This window comes from Parambassis ranga, chromosome 3, assembly GCF_900634625.1.
Source record: "Parambassis ranga chromosome 3, fParRan2.1, whole genome shotgun sequence".
Classification (NCBI taxonomy): domain Eukaryota; kingdom Metazoa; phylum Chordata; class Actinopteri; family Ambassidae; genus Parambassis; species Parambassis ranga.
Genome location: NC_041024.1, coordinates 14,158,383 through 14,185,428, shown reverse-complemented (window position 1 = coordinate 14,185,428; position 27,046 = coordinate 14,158,383). Strand labels below are relative to the sequence as shown.

General features: G+C 41.1%; 3 protein-coding genes across 3 annotated transcripts; all 3 read right to left on the bottom strand.

Moving 5' to 3' along the window:
* Nucleotides 1-1,094: 1,094 nt before the first annotated feature.
* qser1 (glutamine and serine rich 1) lies at nt 1,095-11,899 on the bottom strand. The gene is made up of 13 exons (XM_028401247.1): nt 11,741-11,899; nt 8,900-9,009; nt 8,680-8,817; nt 5,209-8,508; nt 4,426-4,730; nt 4,107-4,223; nt 3,882-4,015; nt 3,615-3,802; nt 3,347-3,484; nt 3,130-3,227; nt 2,708-2,854; nt 2,413-2,508; nt 1,095-2,332 (listed from the first exon to the last, which is right to left on the bottom strand). Exons 1-13 carry the CDS (start codon nt 11,860-11,862, stop codon nt 2,192-2,194), a joined length of 5,034 nt encoding a protein of 1,677 aa, XP_028257048.1. The 5' UTR covers nt 11,863-11,899; the 3' UTR covers nt 1,095-2,191.
* Nucleotides 11,900-12,749: 850 nt separating this feature from the next.
* On the bottom strand, nt 12,750-16,100 carry prrg4 (proline rich Gla (G-carboxyglutamic acid) 4 (transmembrane)). Its single transcript, XM_028401248.1, has 6 exons — nt 15,551-16,100; nt 15,305-15,468; nt 15,184-15,211; nt 14,638-14,779; nt 14,029-14,220; nt 12,750-13,951 (listed from the first exon to the last, which is right to left on the bottom strand). Exons 1-6 carry the CDS (start codon nt 15,666-15,668, stop codon nt 13,924-13,926), a joined length of 672 nt encoding a protein of 223 aa, XP_028257049.1. The 5' UTR covers nt 15,669-16,100; the 3' UTR covers nt 12,750-13,923.
* Nucleotides 16,101-18,869: 2,769 nt separating this feature from the next.
* Nucleotides 18,870-23,026, bottom strand: eif3m (eukaryotic translation initiation factor 3, subunit M). The gene is made up of 11 exons (XM_028401665.1): nt 22,890-23,026; nt 22,023-22,155; nt 21,605-21,743; nt 21,392-21,515; nt 21,193-21,287; nt 20,817-20,900; nt 20,635-20,734; nt 20,355-20,436; nt 19,778-19,921; nt 19,418-19,478; nt 18,870-19,110 (listed from the first exon to the last, which is right to left on the bottom strand). The coding sequence occupies exons 1-11, from the start codon at nt 22,929-22,931 to the stop codon at nt 18,987-18,989; spliced, it is 1,128 nt and encodes a 375-aa protein (XP_028257466.1). The 5' UTR covers nt 22,932-23,026; the 3' UTR covers nt 18,870-18,986.
* Between the last annotated feature and the right edge of the window lie 4,020 nt (nt 23,027-27,046).

The window sequence follows — 27,046 nt, the reverse complement described above, 5'->3', positions numbered from 1 at the left end:
CAGACATGCATGTGCCAGTTAAAAAGTCTTGCTGTGTGTGCAGCTGCCAGAACAAGTACAGCCCTCTTGCTTCCTCAGTTTATCTGCTACAGCCTGCTTGCATTTGAAGCAACATCATCACCATCAGTCAGGACATGTGGTTTTACTAAGGTCCCCTTTACAAAAGTTAGTGATTTGCAGCCTTATGCAACACACATCCCGACTCCACTCTGTGCCCTTCTCACATTCTCATACAGCCTCGAGGGTCCTCTCAGTCTGTCTCCCACATATGGAACAATGCAGTGCATTAAAATTCATATGCTTTTCATCTGGAGAGCAGACGCTCAGTATCTCTCTCTACCAGTTGTGCCCGTACTGGAATCCCAAACGCCTGCCTGACTGGCTGTCGTCCGCCCCCGATCCTCTCCAACTCCAAAGGACAGAGGACAGTGGTTTTCCTCACAGTGCTGTCACTGCACTACAGAGACACTTTTGTGTTTTGGGGATTGCCAGTAATTTTTTTTTGTGTGCACATTGTGGCTGGTCTGGCTGGACATTCATATTTTATTCAAGAGCCTCAAGACCCTTTAGGACGGTGCAAAGTCAGCCACCCATTTGCAGTGAATAGATGGGTCATGAGAGCATGGTGAGCGGGTATCATGGCAAGTTTCTCTCCTTGCAGTGCCCTCCTGAAGGAAACGTTAACAAAACAGTCCTGACAAGCAGCTGAGTTTAACATTAACAGAACCCTCTGGGCTGAGTTGACATGTCAGATCTCTGCCATTCTTTATGAGACCAGAGCTGTAATTGGTTAAAGTTATAACTGTTTGGGTTCCTGTTAAAAATACCTATAAATAATAAAAATTGTACTCAGAATCTGTTCCGAGTGTTTTCTGCTTAGCCATCCGTTTCTAAGAACACATGGCTCACTACCATTTACGGCAATGTTGTTGCCATGTTTAAAAGAGCTCAACTCTAAGTTTTATCTTCTTAGAACTTTGACACAAGTAGGTGTAAATTTCACAGAAAAAATATTCACTCTGCGAAACAAAAATGGGATGCAACTGTCGTTAAACAGTAATTGTCACCGAGTAACCCATCAGTGACAAAACACGTCAATACATGCGGCATTTTATTTGAAAACTGCGTCTTTGAAGAACAAGATTATTTTGGACAGCACAAAATGGGTAATTGACTTATAAAAAGTCAATTTTGGGAAAACTGTGAAAAAGTCAATGTAAATGTGTTGTAGAAACTGTAATAAAGAAGAAAAAAACAATATTTACTTCTGTGAAAAATATATCTTTGTCATAAAATGTTGGCTATGTCTGTGAAGCAATATAAAGACACATTTTCTCATCTCATTTTACCCCCTGACAATTCAAGGTAATATCCTCTGATTAACAAAAAGCAGTACTGGAACTGCAATGATTCCATCCAAATACATCTCAATAAGCAAAGGGGAGTCTGAACCACAGTACATAGCTACAGTATACAGATGGTAAATTCATCAGGAGAATTGCTGTAGTTCCCACCTTCTTGTTCTTTTATACACAATGTACATTTTACATATACTTTTAAGTTGGCACTCCATTATAAAATGGATGTTTTTACGACAGTATATAACTACAGTTATATATAATGTATATAATTCTTTTTACAATAAATCAACTCTGTGTGTGAGCCTAATAATAAATCGATGAAGGCTTGTTATAACCATAGGCGATCAGACTCCTGCATCTTTACTTGCTGTGCTCTACTTCCTATGCTGATTACTTTCTATCTGGTGCACACTCACTGGTTATGATCTGATTCAATAAAAAAAAACAATTAAAAAAAAAACAATATAAATCTATGAAAAGGCCCATAAAAAGTGGGCTGTAACTACAAAAACCTATAAAGTCTGGGAAAAGCACAATGTGGAAGTCTTCCAAAAGGCTCCAAAATACTTAGGTCTTTGTCCTCTGCTGATAGAGTTACTGCTGTCTGCTGGGATGCAGAGATAAAGAGTATTAAATTTACTGCTGTCCACTTGTATTCCACAGGCCCCCCGAACGTCTTTCAGGCAGCTCAACTGTATCCCTGATTCAAATATCTGCAGCTGGAAGGACACACTCATTTCATCCTTCTTTGCTGCTATGTTTAGGCGGTGGCGTCCTCTTGTTTTATAAGCACTGAACTGCTGTTTTTTTTTTAACCCAGCAAGGCTTAATCATCGGCAGGCCTGCTGCACTTGATTGATTAGATCTCCAAAGCGATCAAAGAGCCCCTCTACCCAAGCTCCATTCTGAAGACACTTCTGCACAGTCTCTTCCTGCCCCAGGTCCCCTGCCTGCACCTGCAGTGACGCAATCTGGAGATGACAAAAAACAAGATGAGTGATGAGCATCTGAAAATGCAAAATACAGCTCAGTAAATTCAGCAATGTCTTACCTCGTCCCTACACATGAGGTACGTGTGGTACTTGTAATGCTGCAAAGAGTGGTACAGAGAGAACCACTGAGTTTTCTGCTGGTCCACTGTATACTCCTGGGGACAAACAAAAATTAAAATTCTATCCAACGATATTTTAATTATTTAAATTATTTGTCTAATAAGAAACACCAATAACAAAGAGAAGATGAGGGAACAGTGGCTACAGTGCCCAACAATATAAAGAAATGCAGCTGCACAAATTATGGCATTGTGCCCTCTGCTGGACAGATATAAGAGGATGATTAATTCTTACCTGAGGCACTTTGTTTGGCATCTTGTAGGGTTTCATGGTCTTTTTGTTGTAGGCCTTCCCACTGAGACGTACCTTGAAGGCTGGGGTTTCCCCATCCTTCTTAAGTTCAGTCACCACTGAGATCTCTGGGAAGCTGTCTAGAGCCGTCTAAATAACAGAAGGCTTACTTAGGATCCATTCACATTAATGTGGAACCTGTGCTACATTTACACTTGCTGTCCAAATTATTTTACATTTTAGGCCACAAAAACACAGCTGTTGTGCTACTAAATTCTATATATTATCATATGATTACTTCCTACAAAAAGCAGGAGATTAATTCAAAACTACAACAGTCAACCGTAGTTAGATTGTTGTCATTTAAACATACTGAATGACAGTAGCATGCAGGAGTGCATTACAAAGTGGCTTCAAATACTCACCTTCAAGACTTGCCCTATGTGCAGTTTGTGGAGCAATCGTTTCCTGTTGTCAGTGATCATCCCATCCACTCTTTTCATGTGTGGCAGCAGCAACTCGTCTGACACAAGACAAATTAACAAGTGAGCCATGACGGGCGCAAACTACATGATGGATCCAGACCTGTCAAATCTACCCAGCTAAGAACAAAAACCTGACATCCACAAAGTCGATCCTCACCGTTTGCCCTCTCAAGTGCTGTCATCACATCTTCGTCTAAGGCAATGCTGATGAGCAGTTCCACAAAGCTCTTAAAAGTCTCCTTCATGGTTCGTGTGTTGAGACATCGTGCAGCAAACGGCAGTGGAGGGTTCAACTCTGTGAGTGTGCGACAGAGATAAAACCAGATGGCATCGAAGGGTAGAGAGAGTAGAAAAACGTTTAGACTACAATTATTTTTTCCCAAATTGAATTTCATCAACAAAAAAAAAAAAACAAAGTTCTTCACCATCATCTTCGCCACCTTCTTCTGCAGATGATCCTGATGCGGTACATTGAAACTCCTCCTTCCATTTCCTCCTCTTTTTGGGTGGGGGCTCGGCCCTTGGTTTAAGTTGTTTGGGTCGGGGCTTTTGGCTCTGGAAACCTGAAGAATGGTTTGCTGTCAAGCCCAGCAAGGTTTTCACTGGAACACCCCTGAGTAGCAAACAGAGCAGTTACACAACCAAAGCCATTTTTTCATGAAAGATTAATCATCAATTGCATCAAGGCATACCTTAGCGAGTTCATAGGCTTGCAGCGTGGCTTCCGGCTACAAACCCGTACGTATTCCCTTTTGTTAACTGTGTCCAAAAATTTCACATACACCCTCTGGTACATGGTCTTTGCATCTCCAAAGTATCCAAGATACTACAAACACAAAGAAAAAATGTTGCTTGCTACAACAACAATAAATAACCACATGTGTAAGTATATGTGTTGGCAAGTCTCCTTTACTTACACTGTTGGTGGCTGAGAAGACTCTCTTTCCATCTCTCAGCTCAGGCACAAATTTCTGCAGAAGAGCTTTCTGCACCTTCCAGATAGCTGGAGGCTCACTGCCTGCTTTCATTGTTACCTAGAAACATGCACATGGCACAGCACAGCACAGAACAGGAATCAGTATGTAATAAAGGCTCCATTAGATAAGAGATAAGAGTGCATTTTTCCAATGTTGGACTTTGTACTTCAGGAAAAAAAAACATTACAAATGCAACATAAATTCTTTTCATCACCACAATAAATACACACATTTATAAATAGAATAAATTAACCTCTACCTTCAAGTTTTCAATATCCTCATTCCTGACAACGAACTCGTCTCTCTCCCGATACATTCCCTCTCCTCCGCTGTCCGACAGCTCCTCGTCAGTCAGCCCCCCGATGGCCACGCTTATCAACTGCAGAGCCAACTGGCCCGGTGGTGTCTCTTTGCAGTCGTCTTTGTCCAGAAATGGTATCCGTCCTGAAATGGTGTTTGGGGGTAGTGTAGGAGTGACTGCCTGTGGCAAACAGGTCTCTGTGACAGTGTGTGATGCAGGGGAAATTTGGTTGGTCTTCACCATCAAAACTTGAATTTGGTTATCTGGAGAAAGGTTGAAAACATATGAAGGAAAAAAGTTCAAGAATAGAGCATATTATTCCATCTCTGATAAAGTTTATAATAATATAACAATGATTTTTGACCAGTTTTTTCACAATATTTATTAACCAAAAACCTGTTTAACACTTTATTATCTGTACACAAGTGGCTGTTTGTCAGCACTTTACCCCGTTTTACTTCTGCAGAACTAATAATGGCTATGGTGTCCGGTTGTTTTGATAGTGGCCAGGGCAATATGTATTCTATTAAATACTAGTCTGCAAGTGAAATACATTCATGCCTCCATGCCACTGAAAAAAGTACTAAATACTGGTGTTGAAGGCATAATAAGTTAGCTTGTAATTTGAATTATTATGTTGTCATTATTCAGTTGGCTAGTTATATTAAGACAAACATAACACAGTAAAAGACATCTCTTATCAACCTACACTACTTTAAAGTGTATGCAGGGTGTTTCTACCTGTCTTTGATTTCCGATCTGAAGATTCATCCAGCGATGAAAGTGCTGAGCTGATGCTGTTCCTCAGAGCCTGGTTCTTCCCTGTGTTCTCTTCTTCATCTGAGCTGAACGATGGCAGCGTCTCCAAGTTCTTTTGTAGATCTTCATCCAGCCGTTTCTGCTGAGAGCTCACTCCTGGATTCTCCTGAGGAACCAAGGGTACGGGCACAGTCTGCACTTTTGGAGGCAAAGGAGGTAAAGCACATGGTTTGGATGAGGTGCAGGGCTTTCTTGGGCGACTTGCTGTTCGAGTAGGGCTTTGAGAGTACTGCTGTTTTGGGCCAGACTTAATGAAGTCTAAGAATGAGCCAATGAAGCCAGTTTTGACCTCTGGTTGTTTCTCTTCCACCTCGCGAATCTTCTGTCTGATTCTTTCCTGCTGTGGGCAGCCATCAAATATACTGTGCGAGATGGATGGCGAGCTGACATCACTACTTCCGGAGTTTTGCCGTTTTGTTTGCCCAGTGCGCTTGCCTGGTCTGGCCAGTGCACCATCCTCCTCAGCAACCCCTGGTTTGTTCAAGGACTTTGAGCGAGCCTTCTTTTTAGGAAAGTCCTCACCACCTGGACATTCCATGAGGCCATCCTCTGTTTTGACACACTTTTCATTCCCTTTGACACTGTGAGGACCTGATGGGTCATACACCTGCCCAGCTAAGTGGTAGTCATTCTCTGAACTCCTTCCATTGCCATTAATGTGAAGCTCAGCACTGTTATGGCAAACAGCCCTTCCCTGACAGTCTGTTGGTATCTGAGTTCCATTCAGCGTCATTGAGATGGCATGAGAGTTAGTGTTACTGATGATTGGCTGCTGAGCTGAGGAGAAACTGGGTGACATGTGTCTGATATCCACTGTCTGAAAGTGACCTTTGGAATCAACAGGGCTCGCCATTGCTGCAATTTCAGCCTCAGCAGAGGATGTAGCTTTCACAAAGTCCTGTGGTGTGACGCCACAGGCCGCCACCGTGGCTGCCAGAATATCATCTACATTTGACAAAATGTTTCTGTCATCTGCAAGTAGCATAGAATCTGGGAAGCAAATAGAGTTAAGGGTGAAGTGGTTTTTTGTATCATTACTTTGCTGATTTATAGTCTGGCTGTAGTGGTCTTTAGAGGAAGAAAGGCATTCTGAGCTTGATTCAGACACTACTGTGCCCTGCTGACTCTGAGTTTCAGCGACACTGGAACCCAACAGGTTGCGATCCATCTGAAGATACTGGACATGCATAGGGCCCACACCTTGGCCTGATTGGATACCTTGAACAGACACCAATTTTGAGGAGTTCTGACTATGGTGAACAAGGGGTTGCTGGAGCAGAATCATCTGGCTGGGCTCTAGAAGGACCTGAGTGCTGGGGACGGTAATGAACTGTGTGTGGGCTGAAGTCTGACTTTGCGACTGACTATGGTTCTGTTGGTTTTGATGAAGTGGCTCAGGAGATTTGAGTTGAAGAGGGTGCTGCTTTAGCTGCTCTGAGCACAGAGGGAGATGTGAAGACACAATAGTGGAGTTGGTAGTTTTTGTATTGGCTGGTTGATGACCATTGGCACTGCTTAAATGAATGTGCTGTTGGCTCAGAGGACCCATCCTTTCATCTTTTACCTGTGCTGTGTTTGTGTGACCTAGCCCCATGAGCTGGTCATCAGAACGTGAATTGCTTCGAATGACACTTTGTGTTTTGTGATGGTCATCCATTTTTGAAACAACATAGATAACATTGTGAGAAGCCATATTGTTTTCTGCTGCAGAGGCCTCCATGTTTGCCTGCTGCAGAGCCTCTAGGTCCTGGAGAGGAAGCTCTTCAAGTTTCTGTTTGCCATATATAGGCTTTAAGTCCTGAACTGAGGTTCTGATGTTATTTTGTAAGGCTTGAGCAGATGAAGAGTATGTAGGCAATGAAGCAGACAAAACATATTTATGATGCTGTGTCTGCTGTTGGGACAAAGTGTCATGTGTTTTACCTCCCACTGAGGCCTGCAAGAGATTGTAGTCCACTGTAGAATTTGATGTGGGTAGACTCTGAACACATGTTGATGGATAGGAGGAGTTAAGGGATTGTCCTACCGCGTAGCTTTGGGACAGAGTGACTGAAGCCTGCCCCTGTGACTGAGATGCAAATGTATTATTAGGGGCACCCTGAGAGTGGGGTGTGGAGTAGCTTTCAGAGAGATTTCCTTGACACAAAGTTTGAACCTGGGCTCCGTAATGGATCTCCTGCTCCTGGTTAAGGCCAGGAGTGGTTGAGTAAACAAGAGTCTGACTAACAGATACCACATTGTCAGACTGACTGGAGAGGGAAGGCATAGTCTTGTAAAGAGGAGAGAGTTTTTCTGAAGTGGACTGGGAGGTCTGTGACTGTGTGTGAGGTGTGATATAGGCTTGAGATAAGCTGTTGGACATTAGACCAGTTAGCTGGACTGCCTGCTGATTAGCAATCACTGAATTTTGCTTCTGTTCAGGGGAAGAATAACACTCAGAAGAGACTGCTGTCAGATTCTGAGAGTGGCTCTCTTCATCACCAGGTGGGTGTGAAGCTGGTTTGGAAGAGCAGTCTTTAGTCTTCGGTAATGTTGTGGATGAATAAGCTTGTGTAACACAGTCTGTTTTGGGTTGTGCAGAACCATCTTGAGTAGAATCTGCTGCTGCAGAGGGGCTGCAAGACACAGGAGTCTGTCGGGATGGATCCTGTGGGTAAGACACATCTGCTTCACTACCTGAGCCAAAGTACCCCTGTAAGGGTTGCTCTGAATTAGGCAATTGCTCTGTGGCCATGTGACTACTGGAAGGCCTCTGGTGGTGTTTGATCACACTACATTCACGCTGAAGAGCTCTTTCAATAGAGCCTGAGAAAACCGTAGCCCCATAAGGTTGTGGGGCACCATGAGAGGCAGGTAGAGCAGAAGATAGGAGGCTGAACTGGGGCTGAAGGAGGTGGGGGGCTGACTCCTGAGCTGAGCGGTAAGTGGAGGACTGCACAGGCAGAGCTGAGCCCAGACCAGAGGCAGAGAGATGATTGAAGGCCAGGGCGGTGGGAAGTACAGTCTGGCTTGATTTGAGATGTAGCAGAGGATCATGGTGTGAAAACAGGCCATTGGTGGAAGTGCTGAAGGTAGGCTCCTGGAGCGGCAGGGAAGGGTTGGTAGCATAACTCCTGGAAGGGTAGGTACCTGTGTGCTGATAGGATGACAGAGCAGCAGGAGAGGGGAAAGTGGAGGGCAAGGCTCCAGTCAAATACAGCTCTGTTGTGGAAGAGTTGGTACCTGCATGGAACAGAACAGACAATATAAGGACGGGATGGTATCTGAGCAAGGTTTCACACAATCAACAAAACGGGTATTCAAAATATACACTTTACTTTAGTTCATCAGACTTTATTTAGCATATTTTGAATTATGCTTTAAATAAAACAAGTTGAACATTGACTGTCTCACCAGCAGGCCATGATGGGGGTCTAAAAGGTGGAAGCAATGAGGCACTAACAGGACCAGCCTGAAGGCTTCTCGACTCCATTGCTGATAGGAAGCTCATGATTGAGGTCTCAGGAGTATGACTACTCGACTCAAGTGTTCCTGACAGTAAAACAAGAAACGACGAAAGAGTCAGAAAGCTACAGTATATAAAACCACATGACTGGGTGCATCTTTAGCTCACCTGGTGCAGCAGCAACGTGTGATGTAGTGTAGGTTGGTAACTGGTGCGTGGAAGCATAGCTTTGACGCTGGAGGAGCTCTGCATCAAGGTGTCCTGCACCATAACTGGGACTGTATGAACAAACAATAAGTTGTTTTTATTATGAGAATATACAGTGGCTCCAGTGGTACTGATGTGCAGTTTTTCAAACATTCCAAATCAGATCAACCCAGATCAATTTGACTTGAATGTTTATTAATGTTTAGAATTTATTAGGTTTTATTTTTATTTTTATTTTACGCTTACTACTTTACCTTATTTATATTTCTAACCTGTCTTTTTTGAGTATACATGGAGCACCTGGAATGAAAGCAATTTCCCCCTGGGATCAATAAAGTATTTCTGATTCTGATTCTGATGTGACTTGCAGGTTACTTGATAAAATTCCCAACTACTTTTTCATGTTGTTATTTGTCTGCCAAACAACAAAGGGGTGGCCACTACAGATGTTAATAACAATATTATGACACAGGACACACATTATAAAGTTGAATAATATTAAAAACTGAATATAACCCTTTTTTTAACAGACTAGAATTAGGAGACATGATTGCTCGGCAAGCACAGTGTATATGGATTGTAAACAGAAGAATTAAATATAATGTATAATTTACATTATTGAGATGTGTTTAGTCTAAGCCATGTAGATAACATGCATATAGTAAAGTGTTTATTTGTAATATCTATGATGATGACTATATAGATTACAGAGAGAAAATTCATGGGAAACAAAAACACAATCAGAGGTAATCAGATGCAGTCAGCCTGATCTAAAGTGCTGCCTTCTGCCAGAAGGTAAACATCTGTGACCAGAGAAGACAGAAATGAAAGGGAGTCATTTTCTTCTTTTCTGGCCCTTTGACAGTAACAGAGATGTAAAGTAACTAAGTAGGACTACTTTACTACTGTACTTAGGTATTACAAAGCCGGATCTGTATTGGAGTATTATTTTTTTCCTCCTACTTCTACATCACTACATAATTTTGATTGTTGAATACTTTTACTTTACATTTTCTATGAGCAGCATCATTACTCTGCACAGACACAGACTTTTCAAGCTGTGCACAGTCTGTTCATCAATGAGCACATGCCTGCCTGTGACGTGTGCTAGTTTGGTTAAACAGCAAAGCTAGCGATGCTGTTTATGCTTTATTATTCATTCATGTTGATTCTTTAGTGATAAATACTAGAGGACAGATGGATAATTTAGTAATAAGAAAGACTGCCCCACTGTATGCGCTGTATGTTATGGTGAATGTGAGGTTGTGTTATACATTACCAGTATAGACTGGAAACAGTTTGCTACTGATATGTTTTTTGTTGTTTTATAAATATTAGAGCTTAGAGCTCTGCAAAGGGGAGCATTACTTATAAATACATAGAGCCTGGTGGCCATTTGACTGTAGTTATGATTAATATTACTTCAAGGAATTAGTTTAAGTTACACTAATGACCATTCTGTGGTTCTACACCACTCCCTCCATCTACATAAGTAAAGAGACAGAGAATCCATCCCTGCGTCCTCTTTATTCATGTTGGGAATTGTGGCATTAAGTTGTGTTCTGGCCAACACACTGTACTTCCATTATAATTACAGAACACTGCCAGAGCAGTGTGGCTCTGCAGCTGACTACAAGCAGGTTTGGTGGAGCTGGTTTATGACTGGGTCATCAAGCTGCCTCAGTTTGCTGCAACGAGAGAACCACTGAACTACATGGACAGAAGTTTGGACTGCTTTCTTTATTAACTGCATGAGTAAAGAGACTGAGCAGCACTGTTACTCATTAAACTCCATACTTGTACTTCTAGTTTTAATACTTGAATACATTTTACAGACGAGAGACTACTGCTAAGAGTATCTGTACTTTTATTCAAGTATGGTTCTTTGGTACTTTGTACACCTCTGGACAGAAACACAGACACTAGCAATCCTTTATTTCTTAATCTCTTAATTTTCCCTATGGGGATAAATAAAATAATTCTTAATCTTAATCTTATTGCAACTCCTCTGTGCTAACTGACCTACAACCAATCCTAAATCCTAGATTGAAACAAAAAAAAACACTTTTATCCTTTTCTGTTTCAATAATCAGCAGTAAAATCTAAAATCATTACATCAGGCTGATAAAAGTGATCAGAGTTGTGTCACACAGATTGAGTGATCGATACGTGGTTAATCTTGGCGCTTTCTCTCTGAGAAATGATGTTTTTGTGCTGACTGTGAGAACAATCTGACTTATTTATAGCACATTGTCAATAACGACGATTCTATTACAAATCAAATGTGGTTCACTCAGATCTCTACAACACAGCAGCTATAAGTTCAAATGTGACAAAGGGCTACATTTATACAGATTTTGACACGTCGCCTTAGAAAACACTAATTTGTAGTCCCACTCCTGCCATACAGTCACTAGCATTGATTGCTAGTTACCTATCGTGTTTCGGCTTTGACTGACACCAGCTGGTCAACAAAACAAGCCGATAGAAATGCTAGTTCAATATGCACGATGGTTAGCCTACTCTACAGATGGTAAATAATTTAGTTATTTGTACTTTGCACTAATTCTGTCCATGTCCATGCAGTAAAGACGGTGTGCTAGCGAAAACTAGCAAGGTGGGAGACAAACAGCTACGAAACCACTGACATGTCAACGCGGATCAAATTCCGACATTTCTCCATTTCCTATGGAGTTCTCGACAGCCACAAGGTCCGCTACACTTCTCTCAAAGAGTTAAACTAGGCCCTCCATCACCGAAATTTCCTTGGTAAGGTGACCCGCCCTCTCCTTCATCTCTTACCTTGGCTTGATACTAGCTGAGCCGCGGTCATAGGCCCACGAAGCTACGGTCTGTGCTGGTGGAGCCAGCGCGTCCGCAAAGCTGGAGCTCGGGTAGTTCCTGTCCATCATCCGATGAAACATTCACTTCCCCGACAAAGCTTCACGGAGCACCGGACACACATCGTAGCAGCCCGGGTCTGACCCAGCGACCCACCGAGGCACGGCAGTCCCGTCCAAAAAGTGCCGTCAAGCCGCCGTGTCCTGGGTAAAGTATCCCCTCTCCCTCCTGGTGATTTAGTTATTTTTTGTGTTCATCTCTCCGAGTAAGTTCGTCTGCAGGACACTTCTCCGAGGCGCGGACACCTGGCTGCAGCTAGCAGGCTAACCAAAACTTCTCACATGAGTAGAAATGCTGCGCTGCGTGCAGGCTTCTGCGCACACTGTCCACTTTTGAAACACAAGTATTGTGGTGAGATGTTTCGATGGCTCTGTTCACCACCACGCGAAAAAAATCACGTGATCACTATCCGAAAAGAAGTATCGTTCATGTCACGCAGTTATTAGATGCACGGCGCTGCTTTTGAAGAGAGAGTTTTCTCAAACTGCACCGATTTACACCAGGGACCGTGAACTCCTCATAAACTTATACTTCAGACTCGGTGAGGAAAAGTGAAGCTGTCTGGATGATCATACAGGACAGGCAGGCAGCAGCACGGAGCCTCAGGTTGTTGGAGGGCCCCTGGTGTCTGACAGCAAGCAGCTCAGCCTCAGCTCCCCTGAAGTGGCTCAGTTAAACTACTAGATATTAAACTACAAAATTAAGACTGCTAATGTCTATGTTTGATCAACTCTACCCAGCAACACCTGTTTAAACTCATTTAGACATTTAATATGAACCAAAATTAAAACACAATTAACAGACACCTTTAGGACCTTATACAGCAGATGTTTCAGCATTGTCCCTTTAAAACTACATTTCTAAATGCTCTCAACTTTCACTCATATAAAACCACACACAAATCAGAGAAAACTATTAAAATATCAATTTTATTTAAAACAATTACAGATTTTTGTAGTTCTGCGTCAAAACAGCTCCATCAATATTAACCCCCTCCTCTGAGTCTGTGTAACCATGTAGGGATTACACAGTAATTTACAGTTATCTACCATAATCAGAATTAGTTACAGTCAAGTGGGTGACATTTTGGACAAACTGTGTTGCATTTGTGTTGAAATATCCTCTTGTAAAATAGTCCTCTGCATTAATACGCATGGTGTAAAACTGCTTCTGTAAAGTCTCTGCCTCCATCTATTTATAGCACATTAAATAATGAATCACACTACGCTGAACGTAAAATAATGACTTCACATATTATAAGAACATTCTGGTTAGCTGGTAAAATATATTTTTTTGAACATTATAAAGTCTCATGAAATAATCTGTACATTGTTACAAAAATAAAAGATGATAATAAAAAAAATTACACAGTGAATCATAACAAAGCAAGCCGGAAGACCAGTGCATCAAAACAGCCATCTTTTCCCTTTAGGCAATATTTCAGCCATCAGCCAAATGAAAGCAGCGTCGCTGGTCATGTTTATTTTTTCTAAAGAAGACAGGAAGTCATGTGACAAAATAAAAAAAAAAATCAGCCTGCCTGCTTGAAATTACGATTAATACTTACTGTGTACTGAAACATCATCCACATATTGCCTTCAAGCCTAGTAGTGTAAAGTGTATCTAAAGCAACTTGGCACCCAAAGTATTCCAGGAGCTTATAGCTGACATCACAGAACGGATCCTTCATTTATATTCAACCGACAATGAGCAAACTAGGTAAAATTAACTGCAACCTATTCAGCATAAGAGTTAAAATATAAGGCATAATCAGACCTGAGAACCATTACAGACACTTGTAGGCACTCACAAGTTGGCAAAGGGAGAATTTAATAATTATATAAGATTATTAAGATCATCCAGCAAAAAGGTATCTGAAAAATACAGATATTTGTTTAAATAGAAAAAAAGAGCCATATTGGGATTTATTGATGGAGGACATAAAGGCATAGAGACTACTTCTAATTCTTCTAACTAATCTTGTGATGAAAGAAAACTTAATGTATAACAGTACAGTTTAGATTGTAGCTGTTAATTTTCTGGTTAACACCAACTAAGATACACACTTCTTGCCCTTGAAGACACTACCGCCGAACACTTCCAGGTCGTGAGCTGAAAACATATAGTATAAAATAAGTATTTGTCTGTCAGTGATAATAACAGATAATGCTAATGTGTATGTAATTTACCCGGGATAGGGAGGAGGTGGGGCGTCATGCTGTCCAATATTTGCAACGGCCTGCTCGTAAGAAGGCAGCCCTGGGGGATCTATTTCATCCACTGATGGGACAGGCGGGGGAAGCACTGGCTGTAGGGAGACCTCCTCCAGCCGTCGTATTATCAGAGAAGCATTACTTCTTCTCGATCGCACCCGGATTGAACTGTGAAAGGAATTTATACATGTCAATCACTTATGACCCACTCAGTACATTCATGTTTTAAGTTTTATTTCTTTAAGGTTGTATGTACAGAACGTTAACTGGTATTATGGGGGTAGACTGAGCCGTCTCTTGCATAGCTGCTATTGCATGAACATAGTTAAACTCTTCATGTAAATAAAAACACAATGTTTCTGTTTATGATCAAATGTCTGCGTAATAATTCCATTATTAACAAACTTATTAATCTAAAAAGTATGCAGAATAATTTAGATACGTTGTTGACAGAAGAAATATACAGTCAAAATTGGAGTTGATAAAAAAACAATCTACAGTGCCAGAGTATTCCTGTTTCCACTCAGGGCTGCTGTAGTTCTAATAAGTGTACATAATGTACTAAATGTTGTCCCCCTCACTCACCTTGCACGGCTGAAGTCCTTTTTGCATTTGCCTTGACAGAAATACCAGACCAGCAGGCAGATGATAACAGTGGCCACTCCAGCCGCGATGAGCCCCACCAGAAGAGATGTGACATCAACTCGTGCCGGGCGGTTGTCCTTTTCTGTGGATCATTGCAAACCAAAGAGTGACTGGACAGTGTCAAACTTGTCTCATGATAGCACTGTATTGTACTACACAAAAATGAGCATGTGAATGTCACAGCTGTGTGTGCATTTCCTATGGTACTGTTGCAGGGGTTTTACAGAGGAACTGGGCTTGGACTCAGACATTATGTGATTGGATCAAAACAGAAAACATCCATCACTGCTGCAAAACAAATGACAGTGAATGGAATTTGGGCAACTCCTCGGGCTTCTACGCACTTTCAAAGTGTGAGTGGTTAAAAAAGTGGTGAAACAGGTTTTAGAAGCACCATATGTCTGTAGGGTATGTACAGTATCTCAACAACACATGCATGCTCTTGTCAATAGACTGGATGACAGATTATTGTGCACTGCCTCTTACCTGCAGTGTATTTCTTCCAAAAATCATTCTGCAAAGCAAAAAACAACAAAACAGGCAGTGAGTTTGAAGAACTTTACAGTAGAGCCTCTTCTTTTTTATACACTGAACAGCATCACTTAACTGTAGCTGGGACGTTTTCAAAGACCTCCCTTGCTTCCTCGTAATTGCAGACCTCCTCATAGCACTCCCTCTCCAGATTCCCAGGAACAAAAATCTCGAAATCAAACCGGTTGAACAGCAGATGGCGACCCAGGAACGAATTTGCTTCCCCTTCATCTACAAACACTGAGAGCGAATCCAAACGGTAACCTTAGACAGATGCGTTAAAGTTTGTTCATTAAGAAAGTCCTTAATCGAAACATCTCACCTTCTTGGCCTTGTGCTTCTTCATTGTCGGAGAGTAAACTTCTAACGCAGGCCAGCTCTCCACAGGTCAGCAGATGAAGGAGTATGAACAGACGAAACATCAGGTTCATGCTGCACATGCGCGCATCAGCACGGACTGTATTTAACACCTTCTCCGGTCTACTCTACGGCACATACACCTTTCTGTAACCAAGCAGCACCAGATTCCTGTATTTTACATTACCTACGATGAACGACGACCATTATAAAGGGCAGAGTCCAGCGCCAGCAAAGTGAAATCTACCAGAAGGAGCGGCAGGTGTGTGTCCGCGGCCTCGACGAAGATCTATGAATCTGTCGAAACTCAGCGAAAGTCACAAACAACAGTTGTGTTTGCCGATATTCTTTGAGACCCTCTGACACGGCTCATCGTTCGTAGGTAAAACAGTTGGGTTTCAAAGATTTGAGTCGTCTCCGAGTCAATTAAAGCTGCCAGCTAAAACAAAGTTGTGTTTACGTAGTTTCAGCTGCTCCTGAACTACCTGCGCAGACTCGACCAATGGATCAGGTGTACCTGGAGTACTCGATCGATTCTAAGTGAACGCTAGATGGCAGCTAAAAGCAGGAAAGAGAAGGCGCAGGATCACACGTGACCTGTGACTAATAAGTCCGATACTTCCTCTATAAATAATTTTTAGGCGTTTTACTCTTGATCCCAAGCGAAGCTTAATGATAAACCTATTTCACAATAAGTCTGAGCTGGGTATGAAACACTTGTGAGTCATAAAGTTGTCACTTTAATATCCAGAAAACAAATTATTACAGGATAAAATGAGCTAAACTGTGTGGGCCTAGTCATTCAAAGATGTCAGGCACTAACATCACGATCCACATTTCTATCTAGGCTCTAAACTCTGATGTGCAAACTGACCTGTGATTTAAGGATTTGTGTAACTCTGTGATCTTTTTAGGGAACTAATGTATAACTTGTGCTTGAACATCTAACCTACAGTTTAGTGTCTCCCTTATGTTTACAATATATCTTTAATTCTAATGGGTGGTGCAAATTATTGATGTAACACAATACTTTCTTTAGGGCTCTCTGGTTCAGGTCTCTTTTAAACACTAAACCTTGTCTCATAACATCTCTCAGTAGTGCACACAGGCCTTGTATGGGAAAACATTGTGTAATGGGATCTGGAGTCCTTGTTACAGATTATAAGCTTCTCTGATAAAATACACCTAATCTAACTTTTCCAAACATTTTTTAAAACATGCAGCATTACATTAGCACTGCAGATGATTTCTAATGCTTTGGCAAACCATCTGTCATAAAAGTGTTTGTGTCTCACAGCCTCTGGGCCTTTTGGTCAGTGTTTATGTAAAGCTGAGATAGGATGCAACTCAACATTATCTTGCAGTCTACTGGATGGTGCTAATTGAAGGGCTCTTGTGCACTTGGCTTCATCTCTGGATACTGTCAGACATACCCAGATTTACCCAGAGGAACTTCGGTATGAAGAAATGATAAATTCCAGACCCTATGTAGTGTGTGATGTCAGATAATATAGCTTAAACAGGGTTTCTCACTGCTTGAGAATAGTTTTTTTTTCCACATACAGAGCTAACATTGGCAGGGGACTGTCACTTATAGTTACTATTCTACTCTTTGAAAAGAGTTGCAGCATGTTAATCCAGGGATTTCAAAAGAGGTGTCAGGCCCGTTCCAAAAGTGACAAGTTATGCTTTTCACCTAAGAACACACAAGAAACTGATAAAGTTTTCATAAAAAATATAAATCAACCACAAGATCTAATTGTGTGGTAGTAAAATATATGTTTCAGTCTTCTAGTAAAACTCCACTGTTTATCAGCTTGGTTTTGTACTAACAGGGGGCTAGTTAAACAGTTCAAAGCTCCCAATGGAAATATAAAGTCATTTGCTTTTCATCACTGAGCAATTCAGAACTGTCTCTATCTGAGTAAGATAAGAAGAGGTCATGCTGCTTTCACTAGATAGACCAACCACAGCCTTTACATCTGAGACGTCTCACATTAAAGGCCATCCCCTAAGCTCCTGCTTAAAACCAGCAAAATAAAACAGAGAGGTAGACAGAGGAATCAGTGCCTAGAGTAGCTTGGAAGCAACTTCTCACAGCAACAATATAAGCATTATGCTAAGACAGACATTTAGATACAAGGATTTGCACGCATTCTGTTAAGCTGTGGTCATATTAGTTTCTATCTGCTGAGTGCTCCACCTTGCGGGTGGCTGTGATGAGGTTGTGCTCCTGAGAATGTGTTTCGTGATTTACCCTCTCTGATAAGAGCTGGAGATGCAGCTCCCTGTGGGCAACCAGACAGAACTGAGTGCTGAGCCTTAGCAGACCTCTAGTATGACAGGAAGAAACACTACAGCAATAAATGTGTTCCTCTAATGCTCATTTAATTTTAGGATAAATATTTTAGAAGCTGGGCTTCTAAAATATTCATACTGCTAAATAATCAGATCAAGACTCTCTGTAGAAGTTCCTCCCAAAAAGTAAATAGATGAAACTTTATAATTGTCAAAGTATGAGCACTGTGGATCAGCAGTGGGGGTGGGGATTCACAGAGTGCGTTGTCAGTACTCTGCACTTTGTCAGTTTGTGCTGATTTCATCAGTCCCAGAGGGAGACAACTCCAACAGACCCCTTTTACTCCTAATGCTGGTCCATATATCATTAGATTCTACATCCTAAAGCTGTGAAGTAGAGCCTTAAACCACATCACTGTTTAAGACATTTACATTAATAAACAAAGTCAATGTGAAATAAGTCCTTGTTTTTTTCCACTTCTCAGAAGACAGTGAGTCATGCTGACTGCCACGAAGTTCTATCCATTAATCCAGTGGAGAGTTTCATGTTTTTACTGATTGTGAGTCAGCTGATGCTACAAGTGTTGATGCTAAGGTAATGCAGCTCTGACCTCACAGACAGGGTCATCTAAAGTTCACATTACCGTTGTCACCTCTCATGTGTTCCCAGACAAGTGACCCTCCTGTTTCAGGCTGTTTCTCACCCCAATTCACAGCTCATCTAATATACTGGCACGCCATCCTCTAACCCAAACCAGATGTTAAGAGCCGATAGAGACTAGGCCCCCATTAAAGTCATTGTATAGATTTGTAAAAAAGAAAAAAAGAAAAAAAGTGTTTCAAAAAGATTAATTGTGTATTATATTATTATCCATTAATGGTACAGTTCCATCTGCATTTCCTATGAATGCAAATTGTTCTAATTCCATTACTCATTTATAAAAATAACCCAAGCATGTTTTAATAATCCAGTAAAAAAAAAGCAATCACGGTTATCTTCACCTTTCTTTATTGGATGAATATAAAAGCTGACCACTTTAGTTTGGGAATCTGGAGAAAGAATCAAGGGTTAAACACTTCAGAAATATTAGGTTGAGGTGGAATTAGGCAGAAGGTGACAGAGCTTGCAGACTCGTCTTGACGGTTACTAGGTTGGCCTTCCAGGAGCTGAGGCTGTCGTACAGTTGCTGCCACTGCTGCTTGCCAAAGGTGCGGTGTGTGCTGTGGCTGATTGTGTGGAGAGAGAAAAGCAAGAGTGTAAAGTTGATAAAAAGATAAGTCAGGCCTTTGAATAACACAATAAAGGCTGCATAAAGGCTGCAAATCCCACTAACACGTCAGCAATGTTACAGTAATCGCAAAGAAACTTTTATTAATAATAATATGTTGAATATAATGAAGGCTGCATTAGCAAATACAACACCAGTGACAGGCCCACTTACTGGGATTGCAGCAGCATTGATAACCACTTAGTGTAGTAGTTCTAAAATTATTACACAAAACACACAATGTATTTAAAAAACTGGGAACTTACCTCACAACAACCTTTCGCTGTGTCTGGTCAATTTTGCAGTACACCATTTTGGTCCGAACAGCTGCAAAGCAAAAGTACAGAAGGCAATAAGGGCCAGAAAGGCAAGAAGAAACTTCTCTGATAAAATACCAAACCAGCAACATCACAGTGATTAGATTTAATATGCTTTCCTGTCATGCACAATGGACACACATTAAGCTGGCCATATAACCTTTTTTCTAAACTTAATTTGTTTGTGTCTAAAACATATGATTGGGATTTCCTGTATATACTGTAAAACTGTTTTTGTAGCTCAGTCACTTTCATTTTCACTGCTGCCTGTGTTGAGGTTATAAGCAGATAAAAGTATAGTGTTTGTACCATCAATGACAAAAGCCTCAACGTCATCAGGACCAATCTGTAGTTCTTGTTGCATGGTGTCAAAGGAAATCTCCTTGAATTCCACTGCCATGCCCATGAATGTCAGCAGTCGCATCTTGGCCATGTTTTGCTCGTGAGACAGCCCTGGAAAGCAACACACAGGGATCATTAAGCACAAAACGGTCACAGTCAATTACTCCTGACTCGGGGAGTTTCCCCCTGTGATAATCATTTCTACATTCAGAAGCATGCAGACAGGGAATCTACTCATTAACACAAACATCACTCTCTGCATTGTCTGTTTTGACAGTCCATCCTACACAAGTCTTTAATTGCACATCCACCGTCAGTAGAGGGAAGAGAAAACACTGCTGACACACACATTCCTACACTATGTCGACAAAGTACAGGAGTGTGTGTGAAACACTAACCCAGGACAGAAAATTCTCAAATTCCCAGAATCTCTTGGAACACACTTATTACACAAGTAATTAATAGTAATTTTCTTATTTATTAACCCTTTATTGAAGTTTTCTTTAAATGTGCACTGTGGTGCAATCAGGTTGTGACCACTTACCAAGAGAATCAATGAAGTCTTTGTTGCTCTGGTAAAACTTCACATATGCTGCTAGTTTTGCACTAACAAAGATGGTTAGAAGCTAAAAAGTGAGAAAGACAAGAAGGACACACGTCAATGGATCAAACCAATCAACCAATTTAACACATCCATTTAATACTTTAGAAAATGCCTGTTCATCTGGTAATGTCCATAGTCTATTGCTCATCAGCCAAGGTTATAATCTACCGTAGTATCCTATTTAATATAGCGTGCTATTCTCTCATCCTTCAATACTCACATCATGGATCAGTTCACCCTCCAGGAAGCGTACAGGTTTCAGGGTGAGCAGGTGGTCAAACAGGAAGGTGTTGGGGTCTTTAAGAGCACGGACAATACATCTAAAGACGAAGCAACATAGATACATGTGTGTGTTGGTGAGGGTGGGACAGTAAAATAATTACTGATGCTGAATAAGTTTACCTGTGGGCATCAACACGGGCTTGTGATGCATTGTCTTCTGTGTAGCTTCCCAGAAGTTCTACCATCACTTTTGCTGCAGGCTCACTGTCAAACACAATATTGAGTTACTAAAAAATCTTACTTACTATCTTAATCTCTTACATAAACATGACTTTCTACATCAAAAGGTGACGACAAAAAAAATCAATACATTATGTGTACACATCTCAGAGGAACCCCGGGATTCATTTTACTTGGACCTTCACAGATTTTACAGGTATCAGAACTTCAAAAGTTACATACAGCAAGGCACAATAAATATTAAACAAAAAATGTATTATTTAATGTTTCAATCTGTGGCATTTTATGCATTCACTCTATATGTACCAGTAGTTACCTTTTTTTGCAGTCGACCAATGCTTCATACACCAGCCTCAGAAGTGTGTGCTTCTTCTCTGTGTTCAAGTTCCAGTCAATAATCCACTTACGTACCTGATTTAGGGCAAAAAAAGTGTACCGTAAGTAAGCTGTACAAACAATCTAGACATACACAAAACATACATGAGGAGTTTACTCCTTGGGAATTATAGACATACCTGATCAAGGTCAGTGGGGATGAAGGAAATGGCATTACAGGTGGCAGCCACCTTGATGAGGCTACAGTACACAGTGTACCTCACTGGAGTGTTCTCATCCATGCCATGGAAAAGGTTACTCAGCCTGCAACACAACAGCACAAATCAGTCAATCATCAAGTTTTGTTTTTTTTAAACATCTTAGTCTGAAATATTTTAAGATACTAGACTCACAGCTGCATTCTTAGGGAGGGTCTCTCTCCTTCACGGAACTTCACCAGTTTCTCACATAGACTTTCAATGAGAGCTTCCTGCTTTTCTGTCTCAAGGATCAACAGCAGAGACACAATGCTGTTCATGACACTCTCAACATCTGCAAAGAGAGAGAGAAGACAACCATAAATACATACCAATAAATTTGGCATGAACAGGCTTTATTCATGGTGCACTTGACAAGTCAGCAGATGGAAATAATGACATTTAACAAGTGAATTTTGTCATTTAGGTGAGCAGGTTTTCAACATCAGGTAACATGCATGCTGGTAGAGAAGTTTATTGAGATGTGTAACTGAACAGAGCCATATAAAAAGGTTAATACCACCTGTGCTAATACCTGATAAAATAAGTCAAAGGACTTAAAGGTCCACTGTACCTTTATCATCATCCTTGAGGCAGACGTCACACGCCTCAATGATCTGAGCCAAATCTACATGAAGACCGCCTTCAGCATTCTCTTCTGAGATATCAGCTCCTTTGGACTTGATGTAGGCTCTCAGTTCTGAAGCCTGTAAAATGAATACAATGAATTTGGGGATTTAAAAAGCCAGACAGACTTATTGTATCATTAAAAAAGATAAGACAGACAGGGAAGGATAAAGGATAAAATAATAGTAATAAATAAAGAAAAATGTTTAAATTGTGTTTAAATAAAGTCGTCCTATTACTGTATCTATTACAGTGTCTCACAAGTGTGCTAGTGTAACTCTGAGGCTTTCACTGCTGTTGTCAAGGTGCCTGTTGTATACAAGTCCATAAGAAGATTCTTGGAGGCTTTGAAGCTCCAGGTGCATTTGAGACATTGGTTCTGTCCTCTTTAAAATGTCTTTAAATTGCCTTATCTTATGATGTGCATATGATAATAAACGCTTTGAATCTTGTCTGAGAGCTGCCTTTGTTTATGTAGACATCTGGCTAAGGAGCTAGCGAATCAAGGATACAGACATGTCCGACAGAACTAGCCGCAAATTTACTGAAGTTTATACAGTTATACCCAATTGTTCACAATAAAGTTACCTATAACGCGTGTAAATTACACGCCGAATAACATTAATACACAAAACGTGGAGCCATGCATACTGAGCCGGTGGCTAACAGTCAGCATGTACCTGTCAGCTGCTAGGAAATGTTAGCATTTTTAGCTAGCTAGCATGCTAAGTTATCCGGTTGGAGCGTGTACAGCGGAGCGGCTCATCAGTACACGAAACAGTGCTACACGAGCTTTTAAAAACGCAGGTCGTACCTGGTCTTCTTCTGTAATATCAATAAACGCTGGTACGCTCATGTTTGATGATTTTGTGAGCCTAGATGATGAAATCCACGCTCCCACGGCCGCTGAGCTCTGAGCGGAAAAGAAAGGCAGCAGTTTCGGTGACCCGCTTACACTTCCGGGTCATGTCGTTAAAGGCGCAGTAGCCTTAATATCTCATGACTGCAAGATGCCGCAAATCTCACCACCCCTAACATGTAAGCATTTCGTGAGTTCCACTAGTATGCAAACAAATTTAGCTGCAGGTGTTCAATATGGAAACAACCACTGTATTATTTTCCTTAAGGTTCACCTCCTAAGTTTTATTACTCAACAAAACTTCCTCCATCTCTCATTCTTTCTATTCCAGATATCAAAGCCCTCTCTGGAAGACTAACCCTGATTAACTGAGGTAAACCTGATCCCTGCAAGAGGTTATCTGATTCAGCTCCAGTCCATCTATGTGGACCACCACTGGAGGCCTGACCCAAGTGCTGGAAACGGTGTCAGAGGGCAACTCCATACACCCAGTGACCCGTGGGTGCACGTGCTGGGCCATGTATTGTTACAATGGCAGGCCACTTTGGTGATTGAGGGTGAAGAGGGTAAGTAGAGAAGGAGGTCACTTTTAAAATAAGGGGTCAGGTTACTAACATTTTGGTGTTAAAGACACTGTGGAGTGTTTCTCTTTTTTAATGTTCACTCACAGTATATTAGCCTTTTAGGGGATTCTCACATGCCATGTTGAAATTCCTTGAAAACATGTTTGTCACATACTTCTCCTAGCAGTTACAGAAGGGGAAGTTGCATTCAGCAGGATAAATACTCTAAAATAGTACGCTAAGGGGAAGCGGCTGATGGAGTGTTTCACCACAGTGCACGAATGATGCATCATTCTTTTGGGAAGGCAAGTGCCTGGTACCAAATCCCAGCTTCACTCTCTCCCTGCCTTGTATGCTGTCATGGTAAAGAATTTATAGCTGTTCTTCACAAGTGTGCTTGTGTAACTCTGAGGCTTTCATTGCTGTTGTCAAGGTGCCTGTTGTATTTCAAGAGTTTTGGAGGCTTTGAAGCTCCAGGTGCATATGAGACATTGATTTTGTCCTCTTTAAAATGTCTTTAAATTGCCTTATGACGCTTAATAGTCTTCATAACAGTAATGGATGAGCATCTCTAATGTTGCAGTCAGACAACCTTTGAACTCCAAACAGTCTGTACCTGGTACTTATTAAACTAGCATTTAACCTGCATTGTATCACTCTAAAAGTAACCTGGCAAAGTGGTTTTTATAAGACATATATGTAATCTAGCAGCAGACATCACCCCTTTTTTCAGGAACTTGCACTTTCGGCCTTCAGAATTCTGTGGAAGACTGTTGGTAATTCTGCTTTCTTTTGACAGTCTGTTTCTTTAAGTTCCCTGTTAAGGTTGTGAAATAGTTTCAGATATTGCCAAAGATAATTCATTCATTTAATTCATGTCAACTTACCTTTTCAGAACGGTGGTAGTGGGGATGATTTCTTTATTTGGATTAACAATTATTGAAGCTACAGTCCTCTAAAACTACTATTTGACAACACAATTAGATTACGGTACCTTAAAAAAAAACAGACATTTGTTGTTTCTTAAGTGAAATGCTCTGACCCTATACACACACAGCTATATATTGTAGATGCATGACTGTCTGAAACGTCAGTGTAGTCAATGTGTTTGCACTAAATTCATCACTGTATGTTTGTATGATGGCAAATTGCACATGCTCCTTCTAAACTGCTGGCAGATTGCCTGCTCAGCCTCCTCAAAGATAAATGACTGTGTGTTAGGAGCTGGTTGAGCCCAGGTGTTGACTTTTTCCCTGTCAGCCTGCCAAATGGTGAGTATCCATGTAAACCAGTCTCATGGTCATCTTCCAACATGGCTGCCTACCTTCCACCCACTAATTGTCTGGTTCCCACAGTTCTGCCTGCCTTCACAATCTCTGAAAAATCCCCTTGCTCAGGCTCATCTATCAGCCAGTGACCTTGTCAGAGTGCATCGCATGAGTAACTTTCCCATTTCCCTATGGTGAAGCAAATTGCTTGTTAATTACTAATACACTGACCAACCATCCCCAAAAAAGGTACACACAAACACTTTAACAAATAAACAAACAAAGCCTAGGTCTTAAACAGAGGCGAGTCAGTAGAGGTCTAAGGCGTGTTAATTCCCACAGGGCCATACTGATGGATTGTTAATGTGCACATTATTGTTCATTCACATTAATGTTTATTTAAAGGAACATTGTGGAGGAAGTGTTGGCATAGCAACCAACAGAATACGCTGCATGTAGAAGAAAGGTCACAATAATGTCGACCATAATACCGCCATAGTCTCTCTAGCGCCACCAAGTTTAAGGCTGCCGTCATCACGTGATCCAGGTTTCAGGGTTAAACTTACTCTCTTAAATTTCAGGTACATAGAATTTAGCAGTTGCTACAGCTGTTTGTACACTGATGGGACATTTATGTAGCTTTAAAACTTAAGAAGCTTTACTTGATAGAGAAAAAAAGCCATTTCTCTCTGAGATTGTGTAACGGTATATGTGCTAAAATGAATGTCTGTGGTCTATCGTGATAACTGTTCTATCTCCTCTTCCACAAGACAATCAATCACCTAGCACAGCTCCAGTCGCCTAATTTTCTTATTTATTTTGTTCATTCAAACAGAACCTAATTGTCCTTTAAACTGTCTCCTAGACATTTCCAACATGGCCAGAAAAAGAAGGTTGATAAGTTAAATACCACTGTTATCTTCCCATATCACTTAATGACCAACTTCATATCACACCAAAGACTGCAGCAATCAATCAGTCCAAGTTTGCAGTTGTGGTTTTGAGCTATCTGAGGTCATTAAACCCCCCACCCCCCCACCCCCACCCCCTGTGTGGAATGTGTGTGTGCTCTATTTCAACCTAATGGCAGCCACAGAAATAAAAGCTGCAGTCTTCCAGGAACTGTGACGGTCCTGTCTGGATAGTAGTCACCACAGTAGGACTGGGGTTCAGTAATGATGGAGGAGCCCCTTGTCATCAGACAGTGTTTATATTACATGCACTTGTAAGCTCAGAGGGGCAATAAGAGTTAAAAAGGCATGGTCAAACAAAGAATCAAATTGGAGTGAATGTTGTGCAATGTTTGGTGTAGATGCCAGATCGTAGGATACTAATTAGAGGCCTGTTCAACTGTGTGACCTTTTAACTTCGTGATGCTTTTTTACACTGTTTAATCACTGCTGATGAATGGAATGGTGAAGATAGATAACAGACAACTGTTAAAATGTTTGCAATAATAATTTTAACTGTATTGTTGTACAAGGATTGAGAAAGTTGCGCTAAGGCGGCATTTCCCTTAAGTGTCAGAGGTTACAGTCAGATTCTGTGCTGATTGTGGTAATTTGTTTATTTTCCCATCACTGTGCACATACCTCAGAGTCATCCCGTAACTCTTGCTCGCCTAGTGTCAGAATGAGGCTCAAGGGTATGACAACACACAGTAACCACCAGAGATATCTGAAATGTTTTCTGATGAATGCTTACGCCCTGGCCACAGCTGCTAGGGTGTGACATTATGGAAGAGGCTGTGGTTTACTGTAAAGAACTGATAAAGGCTGACCTTGAGCCTGACACACAGGCACCTGCTGGGATGAGACAGAGGTTATTTAGCAACACAAACACATGAAGTGTTCTCCTAAAAAATAAACATTTCAGATTCAGACAATCCTCATGAATTAAAGCTTTTACTAAGACATCTTTCAGTCAGGCATGGTTCAGCGTCATCTTTTGTTTAGTTTGATAACAATGTGTCATTGGCCTGATAATTGAATTGTTCATATATTCCCCTACACTCAAGAAAGTCAAAGTCTGATTCACATCTTCTACAGTAAGGTCTATGAGTATGGGAAAAACAGTTTTAGTTTTCAATGTAAAGCTAAATACTGTGTGTAATGTTTGACTTTTTAGAAAGACACAATTCTTATTAAAAAAAAGTAATAATCAAAAGCACATCCTCAGAAAGAAAAGGACAGTGTCTGTGTGAAACAGTGGACCAGTGTTGTGTCTCAACCTCCTCCTCTCCCACAGATCGTTCTTATCTCCAGCTTGATATGCCACACTT

Excerpts from the sequence above, each read along its gene's own strand:
- qser1 (XM_028401247.1), bottom strand. The coding sequence starts at position 11,862 with ATGTTTCATCGGATGATGGACAGGAACTACCCGAGCTCCAGCTTTGCG. Across the intron at positions 4,224-4,425 it reads AGGATATTGAAAACTTGAAG|GTAACAATGAAAGCAGGCAG; the intron begins GTAGAGGTTAAT and ends GCATGTTTCTAG. Across the intron at positions 3,485-3,614 it reads AGAAGGTGGCGAAGATGATG|AGTTGAACCCTCCACTGCCG; the intron begins GTGAAGAACTTT and ends GCACACTCACAG.
- prrg4 (XM_028401248.1), bottom strand. The coding sequence starts at position 15,668 with ATGTGCAGCATGAACCTGATGTTTCGTCTGTTCATACTCCTTCATCTG. Across the intron at positions 15,212-15,304 it reads TTGAAAACGTCCCAGCTACA|AATGATTTTTGGAAGAAATA; the intron begins GTTAAGTGATGC and ends TTTGCTTTGCAG. Across the intron at positions 14,221-14,637 it reads AAGGACTTCAGCCGTGCAAG|TTCAATCCGGGTGCGATCGA; the intron begins GTGAGTGAGGGG and ends TTCCTTTCACAG.
- eif3m (XM_028401665.1), bottom strand. The coding sequence starts at position 22,931 with ATGAGCGTACCAGCGTTTATTGATATTACAGAAGAAGACCAG. Across the intron at positions 20,437-20,634 it reads AGGGTGAACTGATCCATGAT|CTTCTAACCATCTTTGTTAG; the intron begins GTGAGTATTGAA and ends CTCACTTTTTAG. Across the intron at positions 19,111-19,417 it reads CAGCGAAAGGTTGTTGTGAG|CCACAGCACACACCGCACCT; the intron begins GTAAGTTCCCAG and ends CCACACAATCAG.